Source organism: Oncorhynchus mykiss, chromosome 16 (genome assembly GCF_013265735.2).
Source record: "Oncorhynchus mykiss isolate Arlee chromosome 16, USDA_OmykA_1.1, whole genome shotgun sequence".
Taxonomy (NCBI): domain Eukaryota; kingdom Metazoa; phylum Chordata; class Actinopteri; order Salmoniformes; family Salmonidae; genus Oncorhynchus; species Oncorhynchus mykiss.
In genome coordinates, this window is record NC_048580.1 from 68,528,698 (window position 1) to 68,538,697 (window position 10,000).

At 45.0% G+C, this 10,000-nt stretch overlaps 1 protein-coding gene across 2 annotated transcripts in view; it reads right to left on the reverse strand.

Moving 5' to 3' along the window:
• Window positions 1–10,000, reverse strand: part of LOC110491167 (kelch domain-containing protein 8B) — a 175,931-nt gene that overhangs the window by 84,415 nt on the left and 81,516 nt on the right. For both annotated transcript variants that reach the window (XR_005036607.1, XM_036947644.1), the window contains exon 2: window positions 5,772–5,936. Coding sequence is in view for 1 of the 2 variants with exons in the window: in XM_036947644.1 (XP_036803539.1) it covers window positions 5,772–5,936 (165 nt within the window). In the remaining variant the exon portion in view is untranslated. The remainder of the gene's footprint in view (window positions 1–5,771; window positions 5,937–10,000) is intronic.

Sequence of the window (10,000 nt, forward strand, 5' to 3'; positions counted from 1 at the left end):
TGAGCGGCCCCTGTGTTGAGGGTCAGCGTGGCGGATGTGTTGTTACCTATCCGCCCTACCTGGGGGCGACCCGTCAGGAAGTCCAAGATCCAGTTTCAGAGGGAGGTGTTTAGTCTCAAGGTCCTTAGCTTAGTGATGAGCTTGGAGGGCTCTGCGGTGTTGAACGCTGAGCTGTAGTCCAGTGAACAGCATTCTCATGTGGGTGTTCCTTTTGTCCAAGTGGGAAAGAGCAGTGTGGAATACAATAGATTGCGTCACTGTGGATCTGCTGGGGGGGGGGGCATGTGAATTAGAGTGGGTCCAGGGTGTCTGGGATGTTGGTGTTGATGTGAGTCATGACCAGCCTTTCAAAGCATTTCATGGCTACAAATGAGAGTGCTATGGGGCCATAGTCATTCAGACAGATTACCTTGGCGTTCTTGGGCACAGGGACTGTAGTGGTCTGCTTGAAACATGTAGGTATTACAAACTGAGTCAGAGAGAGGTTAAAAATGTCAGTGAAGACACCTGCCAGCTGGTCAGCGCATGTTCTGAGTATCCATCCTTGTTATCTGTCTGGCCCTGCGGCCTTGTGAATGTTAACCTGTTTAAAGGTCTTACCTTTAGCTCTACGGAGAGCGCGATCACACAGTCGTTCGGAACAACTGGTGCCGGAACAGCATAGAAGGCATTTTGCTCATCTGGTAGGCATTTTGCTCATCTGGTAGGCATTTTGCTCATCTGGTAGGCTCGCTTCACTGGGCAGCTCGTGGCTGAGTTTTCCTTTGTAATCCATGATAATGTAATGGGAATTTTAATGTTTGTGATTTTCTTACAACTCATTTCCTTGTTCTATTCATGTGCTGTTCTATAAACCAATTTCTGTGTTCATGCAGGTGGTTGACTGAACAAATCCTCCTCTTATCAGTAGCAGCTAGATAGACCATGGCACCACTCGGGAGGCCCTAAGGCACTGCATCACAGCGCTTGAGGCGTCATTACAGACCCGGGTTTGATCCTAGGCTGTGTCACAACTGGCCGTGACCGGGCGTCCCATAGGGTGGCGCACAATTGGCCCAGCGTCGTCCGGGTTAGGGGAGAGTTTGGCCGGGGGGGAGGCTTTACTTGGCTCATCGCACTCTAGCGACTCCTTGTGGCGGGCCGTGCACCTGCAGGCTGACTGCCGGTCAACAGTTGAACGGTGTTTCATCCCACACGTAATTGGATCGCCATTGGATATCACGAAAATTGGGGAGCAAAAGGGGGTAAACATTTTTTTTTGTAAAAACAGCAGCTAGATTTATATTTTCCATGTCCTCGATCACCCACGACTCAGAGAAACAGGATATGACAGTTCTTCAGATCACGTTGATAAAATAGTCTTGAAAAGAGCGTGTCCAGTGATTGAACATTCACCAATAGAATGGAGGGCAGGGATGGTTTATCCACTTGGCGACGTAGCCTTGTCAGTAGTGCTGAGCGATTATATTACCTTTGTTTTATTTGATGACTTCATTATTTTATTCCAAGTCATCATGACATCTCTATAGAGCTGCTGCCTATGCTGTCTGACAAAGTCACTATTTTAGTAGTTCTTCAAAGTAAATAAGGCATACTTTCATGACTGCTGAATACCAACTATCAATCACTAAGATCATGTATTTTCAGGTAGAGATACGCCGCCATGCAACAGCTGCTCTCCGTATCCCCTCAGCATCAAGAATTCTTGTCTCTTCCATAACAGGAGTAAAAGAAGCAGACCGGACAAGTAGATGCGCAATGGATTGTGGTCATTGTAGTTAATTAGCATGTTTTACGTGTTAAACTACATCGCACAGTTCAGGCTGGATCAGATTGATCTCTAGAGAAACTGTGCAATGTTCGCATTGAGCTCACGAAAAAAAAAAAAAACGAAGAAAATGGAATTCAAATTATTGAACCGATGTCAGTCAATTAGTTGCTTAACTACCCGAAAAATTACAAAAATGTTGGTTATTCACGGGGCGGCAGGTAGCCTAGTGGTTAGAGCATTGGGCCAGGTTGCTCGATCGAAACCCCGAGCTGACAAGGTAAAAATCTGTCGTTCTGCCCCTGAAGAAGGCAGTTAGTCCAGTTCTCCTAGGTCATCAATGTAAATGATGTCCGACCTTGAATATGTGGACATCTATAAGTACCTAGGTGTCTGGCTAGACTCTAAACTCTCCTTCCAGACCCATATCAAACATCTCCAATCGAAAATCAAATCAAGAGTCTGCTTTCTATTCCGCAACAAAGCCTCCTTCACTCACGCCGCCAAACTTACCCTAGTAAAACTGACTATCCTACCGATCCTCGACTTCGGCGATGTCATCTACAAAATTGCTTCCAACACTCTACTCAGCAAACTGGATGCAGTTTATCACAGTGCCATCCGTTTTGTCACTAAAGCACCTTATACCACCCACCACTGCGACTTGTATGCTCTAGTCGGCTGGCCCTCGCTACATATTCGTCGCCAGACCCACTGGCTCCAGGTCATCTCCAAGTCCATGCTAGGTAAAGCTCCGCCTTATCTCAGTTCACTGGTTACGATGGCAACACCCATCCGTAGCACGCGCTCCAGCAGGTGTATCTCACTGATCATCCCTAAAGCCAACACCTCATTTGGCCGCCTTTCGTTCCAGTTCTCTGCTGCCTGTGATTGGAACGAATTGCAAAAATCGCTGAAGTTGGAGACTTTTATCTCCCTCACCAACTTCAAACATCTGCTATCTGAGCAGCTAACCGATCGCTGCAGCTGTACATAGTCTATTGGTAAATAGCCCACCCATTTTCACCTACCTCATCCCCATACTGTTTTTATTTATTTATTTTTCTGCTCTTTTGCACACCAATATCTCTATCTCTACCTTTACATAACCATCTGATCATTTATCACTCCAGTGTTAATCTGCATAATTGTAATTATTTGCCTACCTTCTCATGCCTTTTGCACACAATGTATATATAGACTCCCCTTTTTTCTACTGTGTTATTGACTTGTTAATTGTTTACTCCATGTGTAACTCTGTGTTGTCTGTTCACACTGCTATGCCTTTTCTTGGCCAGGTCGCAGTTGCAAATGAGAACTTGTTCTCAACTAGCCTACCTGGTTAAATAAAGGTGAAATAAAAAAAAATAAAATAAAAAAAAAGTAAATAACAATTTGATCTTAACTGATATGCCTAGTTAAATAAATAAAAATAAAAATGTGTCACTCAGCAATACTCGTTGGGTAAAACGCAGGACAAAACAGTCCTGCACTGAGGATGTCTGTATCGGTCAGCTAACACTGGACTACTTTTCTGAAAACATTTTATTTCAATATATTTGATTATTTACATTTAGCAGCATTTATAACTTGTGTCTGATAGTTATCGTAACAAAACAGTTCATATGATAATACTTGTGGAATATAAAAATACCTGCTTCATTGAAATGGTCTGTCTTTTAATTCCTTTTAGTAGACACTCTTATCCAGAGTATTTTACAGTAGTGACTGAATACATTTTCATACTGGGTCCTTCCCCCTCTGTAGAATGACATCACAGAGAAAGGAACAGGGTTTTGTTCTATCTGGATTCCATTAGAATGACATCACAGAGAAAGGAACAGGGTTTTGTTCTTTCTGGATTCTATTAGAATGACATCACAGAGAAAGGAACAGGGTTTTGTTCTTTCTGGATTCCATTAGAATGACATCACAGAGAAAGGAACAGGGTTTTGTTCTTTCTGAATTCCATTAGAATGACATCACAGAGAAAGGAACAGGGTTTTGTTCTTTCTGGATTCCATTAGAATGACATCACAGAGAAAGGAACAGGGTTTTGTTCTTTCTGAATTCCATTAGAATGACATCACAGAGAAAGGAACAGGGTTTTGTTCTTTCTGGATTCCATTAGAATGACATCACAGAGAAAGGAACTGGGTTTTGTTCTTTCTGAATTCCATTAGAATGACATCACAGAGAAAGGAACAGGGTTTTGTTCTTTCTGAATTCCATTAGAATGACATCACAGAGAAAGGAACAGGGTTTTGTTCTTTCTGGATTCCATTAGAATGACATCACAGAGAAAGGAACAGGGTTTTGTTCTATCTGGATTCCATTAGAATGACATCACAGAGAAAGGAACAGGGTTTTGTTCTTTCTGGATTCCATTAGAATGACATCACAGAGAAAGGAACAGGGTTTTGTTCTTTCTGGATTCCATTAGAATGACATCACAGAGAAAGGAACAGGGTTTTGTTCTTTCTGGATTCCATTAGAATGACATCACAGAGAAAGGAACAGGGCAACAACTCTTACAATTCCAACTATTGAATCCTGCAAGATTCTGTTCTTAATTATACAACTACATTTTCTTGCCAAAGCAGAGATGCTGAATTTTGATGTTGTTGCCTGAGCTACAGAAGTCTAGATCAGTCTCCCAACACTAGTAAAGGCCCATGTGAAAAACATTTTGTTCAAAACAAAAATACATTTCTTATTAATATATATATTTTATTCAGATTTTTCAGGGGTGCTTATTCCCGTGGCTTATGCACTTGGCTGTGTGAGGAACAAACAGTCTGACAGGCTGAAATTACAATCCCATTCGCAAGCAATATCATTCTAAAAAACCATTTACATTTTATGACAGTTCTATTCGCGTCAAGTATCTGGCATACTAAAGCTTGAGCAGCGATATTATCCTGCCTGTACAGTAAAATGTTTGTTTTACATTAAAAATCATAGAGTTTCTCAATCGCACTGAAAATAGGAACAAGTGCATCAAGCTGTTACTTCTGTACACGTTTTGAACAGAGGATCCTTTCCCCACACTTCCAGAAGGGAGAAACTGATATTGATGGGAAGAAGTCCGGTGTGGTGCTCAGTGTACAGAACACTTCTCCAGACAGATTTAGATTTTGTTTTGGAAGCAGTAGCATTTAGTTTGACCCTGATAGACTACTGTACCTCCAGTTGTGTAACAAACAACATGAATAAAATAATTACCCTCATCCCTCAGTTAATCCCTGTCATGTGATTCTGCAGCATAAGCCTGCTAGCTAGCAAGCCATTTATCTATGTGACTGGAGACCAGCAGGTAGCCAGTAATACGGAAACGCCAGATAGATGCACCAGCCGCGGAGATAAAGTACGAGGTTATAGTGTCCTGCTGGCGATACACTTCACTCATGAATATTCATAAGAACACAACTTTTGAAATATGTTTTTCCCCTACACGGTCATATATTTGGGTATGTGTCTCCACTCCTATTCAGTGAAGGCTGTAGGCCACAGCTGCAGTGCAGGTACCAGGGAATGAATGTGAATGATTGCCTATGAATTTCATCTGTTCTCGTGAAGTATTAATAATCAGATGGATCATGTTTGATCCGGGACTCAGAGAACAGATCTACTGAAGTGAAGGACATGTCTGTCTGTCTGTCTGTCTGTCTCTCGCTCTCTCGCTCTAGCTCTCTCTCTCTCTCTCTCTCTCTCTCTCTCTCTCTCTCTCTCTCTCTCTCTGAGTGAGTGAGTGAAGACCCAGACTGTTGTGTAGACCATGAGAGGGAGATGGGCCCTCCCCAGAGAGAGTGTGTGTGTGTGTGTGTGTGTGTTCGTGTACATGTGCTGTACGTGCAACCATATTTGAATGTGTGTGCGGTACGATAGAGTGTACATGTGGAGTGTGTGGCCGTAGGTCAGATATGACCAGAGTGACACACAGTGGGGACATTGGACAGTAGGGACAGGGATGGGGGTGTGGGGGGATGGGGGCGTGACCTACCCAGCACGTAAATCTTGTTGCCTCTCAGGAAGGAGGTGGCTCCGTAGCGAGGTGTGGGCATGGAGGTCAAGGCCTGCCATTGGTCCTTCTCCGGCTCGTAGACCCTTACTAGCGCCTGGGGCGTAGTGTCAGCTGCCATCCCTCCCAGCGCGTACACCTTCCCATCTGACAGAGAAGAGAGAGGGGAGAAGGGAGAGAGAGGGGAAGGGGGGGGGGGGGGGGGGGAGTCAGAAATGTCTCAGATTGAACAAAAGAGTGGGCGTAATTTCATCAGCTCCCAATTCCACTATCCAAGGTGTTGATAGAATAAAATGAAACAATCACGTCGGCCTTAATGCCACTGCACTTCCTGTCAGATACCGAGGAGAGAGACAACCACATGTCGGCCTTAATGTCACTGCACTTCCTGTCAGATACTGAGGAGAGAGACAACCACATGTCGGCCTTAATGCCACTGCACTTCCTGTCAGATACCGAGGAGAGAGACAACCACGTCGGCCTTAATGCCACTGCACTTCCTGTCAGATACTGAGGAGAGAGACAACCACATGTCGGCCTTAATGCCACTGCACTTCCTGTCAGATACTGAGGAGAGAGACAACCACATGTCGGCCTTAATGCCACTGCACTTCCTGTCAGATACTGAGGAGAGAAACAACCACATGTCGGCCTTAATGCCACTGCACTTCCTGTCAGATACTGAGGAGAGAGACAACCACGTCGGCCTTAATGCCACTGCACTTCCTGTCAGATACTGAGGAGAGAGACAACCACATGTCGGCCTTAATGCCACTGCACTTCCTGTCAGATACTGAGGAGAGAGACAACCACATGTCGGCCTTAATGCCACTGCACTTCCTGCCAGATACCGAGGGGAGATACAACCACATGTCGGCCTTAATGCCACTGCACTTCCTGTCAGATACCGAGGAGAGAGACAACCACATGTCGGCCTTAATGCCACTGCACTTCCTGCCAGATACCGAGGAGAGAGACACACGTTGATACTCACTGCAGAATATCTGGAAATAGATGGATGGATGGATAGATGGATGGATAGATGGATGGATGGAAGGAAGGGTGGGTATATTTATGATTATAAACTGGATGGTTCAAGCCCTGAATGCTGATTGGTTGAAAGCCGAGGCATATCAGACCATATGCCACAGGAATGACAAGACATGTATTTTTATTGCTCTAATTACGTTGGTAACCAGTTTACAACAGCAATAAGGCTTTGTGGTTTATGGCCAAGATACCACCGCTGAGGGCTGTCCAGGCACTCCGCGTTGCATCGTGCTTAAGAACAGCCCTTAACCGTGGTATATTGGTCATAGGGTAGCCTAGTGGTTAGAGCGTTGGACTAGTAACCGGAAGGTTGCAAGTTCAAATCCCTGAGCTGCCAAGGTACAAATCTGTCGTTCTGCCCCTGAACAGGTAGTTAACCCACTGTTCCTAGGCCGTCATTGAAAATAAGAATTTGTTCTTAACTGACCTGCCTAGTTAAATAAAGGTAAAATAAAAAATACACCACACCCCCTCGGGCCTTATTGGTTCAATATATGGATGTGTGGGTATATTTCTGAATATATGCGTGGCTGGGTGGATTGCTGGAAAGGCAGAGTAGATAGAGCGAGGGAGAGGTTAGAAAGGTCAAGGGGAAAGAGGAGAGGACGATTAAAGCACTCAGAGTTGTGACTACAGCGTCGCACTAATCCAGAGAAGCAGGAAAATGAACTGTAACACTTTCAGACAGAGAACTGAAGCTCTGAATGCGAAAACAGCTCCTAGTCTTTCCCCCCCTATCATGTAGCAGCTGTACAAGTATCACCCCCCTCCCCCCCAGTGTCCCTGTAGCCTGCTGCACAGCTGCTGACAGAGGACCTGTTCCTACTTACTGCTCAGAACATGACTCAGAGCCAACACACACACCAAAGACAAACGAGTGTGAGCAGACAGAGAGGGGCGACTGAAGGAAGATGAGACGGAGAGAAAATAGAGTGGCAAAGCAAACTAGAAGAGAGAGAGACGTGGAGAAGGGGAGTATTTTTACACTTTTTAATTTGTTATTTCACCTTTATTTAACCAGGTAGGCCAGTTGAGAACACCTTTATTTAACCAGGTAGGCCAGTTGAGAACACCTTTATTTAACCAGGTAGGCCAGTTGAGAACACCTTTATTTAACCAGGTAGGCTAGTTGAGAACACCTTTATTTAACCAGGTAGGCCAGTTGAGAACACCTTTATTTAACCAGGTAGGCCAGTTGAGAACACCTTTATTTATCCAGGTAGGCTAGTTGAGAACAAGTTCTCATTTACAACTGCGACCTGGCCAAGATAAAGCAAAGCAGTGTGACACAGAGTTACACATGGAATAAACAAACATACAGTCAATAACACAATAGAAAAATATATATATAGTGTGAACAAAGGAGGTAAGGCCATAGTGGGGAAATAATTACAATATAGCAATTAAACACTGGAATGGTAGATGTGAAGATTAACCTATCTCTCTGATTTGGTCCTGCCGTACATACCTACACGTACGCTTCGGTCACAAGACGCAGGCCTCCTAATTGTCCCTAGAATTTCTAAGCTAACAGCTGGAGGCAGGGCTTTCTCCTATAGAGCTCCATTTTTATGGAATGGTCTGCCTACCAATGTGAGAGACGCAAACTCAATCTCAACCTTTTTTTATTTATTTTACCTTTATTTAACTAGGCAAGTCAGTTAAGAACAAATTCTTATTTTCAATGACGGCCCCTGTTCAGGGGCAGAACGACAGATTTGTACCTTGTCAGCTCGGGGGTTTGAACTTGCAACCTTCCGGTTACTAGACCAACGCTCTACTAGACCAACGCTCACTAGGCTACCCTTTCAGTCTTTACTGAAGACTCATCTCTTCAGTGGGTCATATGATTGAGTGTAGTCTGGCCCAGGAGTGTGAAGGTGAACGGAAAGGCTCTGGAGCAACGAACCACCCTTGCTGTCTCTGCCTGGCCGGTTCCCCTCTTTCCACTGGGATTCTCTGCCTCTAACCCTATTACAGGGGCTGAGTCACTGGCTTACTGGGGCTCTTTCATACCGTCCCTAGGAGGGGTGCGTCACTTGAGTGGGTTGAGTCACTGATGTGATCTTCCTGTCTGGGTTGGCGTCCCCCCTTGGGTTGTGCTCATGGCAGAGATCTTTGTGGGCTATACTCTGCCCTGTCTCAGGATGGTAAGTTGGTGGTTGAAGATATCCCTCTAGTGGTGTGGGGGCTGTGCTTTGGCAAAGTGGGTGGGGTTATATCCTTCCTGTTTGGCCCTGTCCGGGGGTGTCCTTGGATGGGGCCACAGTGTCTCCTGACCCCTCCTGTCTCAGCCTCCAGTATTTATGCTGCAGTAGTTTATGTGTCGGGGGCTAGGGTCAGTTTGTTATATCTGGAGTACTTCTCCTGTCCTATTCGGTGTCCTGGGTGAATTTAAGTGTGCTCTCTCTAATTCTCTCTTTCTTTCTCTCTCTCGGAGGACCTGAGCCCTAGGACCATGCCTCAGGACTACCTGACATGATGACTCCTTGCTGTCCCCAGTCCACCTGGCCGTGCTGCTGCTCCAGTTTCAACTGTTCTGCCTTATTATTATTTGACCATGCTGGTCATTTATGAACATTTGAACATCTTGGCCATGTTCTGTTATAATCTCCACCCGGCACAGCCAGAAGAGGACTGGCCACCCCACATAGCCGGGTTCCTCTCTAGGTTTCTTCCTAGGTTTTGGCCTTTCTAGTGAGTTTTTCCTAGCCACTGTGCTTCTACACCTGCATTGCTTGCTGTTTGGGGTTTAGGCTGGGTTTCTGTACAGCACTTTGAGATATCAGCTGATGTACGAAGGGCTATATAAATACATTTGATTTGATTTGATTTGATGTGCAAGTAGAGATACTGGGGTGCAAAGGAGCAAGATAAATAAATAACAGTATGAGGATGAGGTAGTTGGTAGGTGAGGTAGATGTGGTAGATGGTAGATGAGGTAGATGAGGTAGATGTGGTAGATGGTAGATGAGGTAGATGTGGTAGATGGTAGATGAGGTAGATGAGGTAGATGTGGTAGATGGTAGATGAGGTAGATGTGGTAGTTGGTAGATGAGGTAGTTGGTAGATGAGGTAGATCAGGTAGTTGGTAGATGAGGTAGATGAGGTAGTTGGTAGATGAGGCAGATGTGGTAGTTGGCAGGTGAGGTAGATGTGGT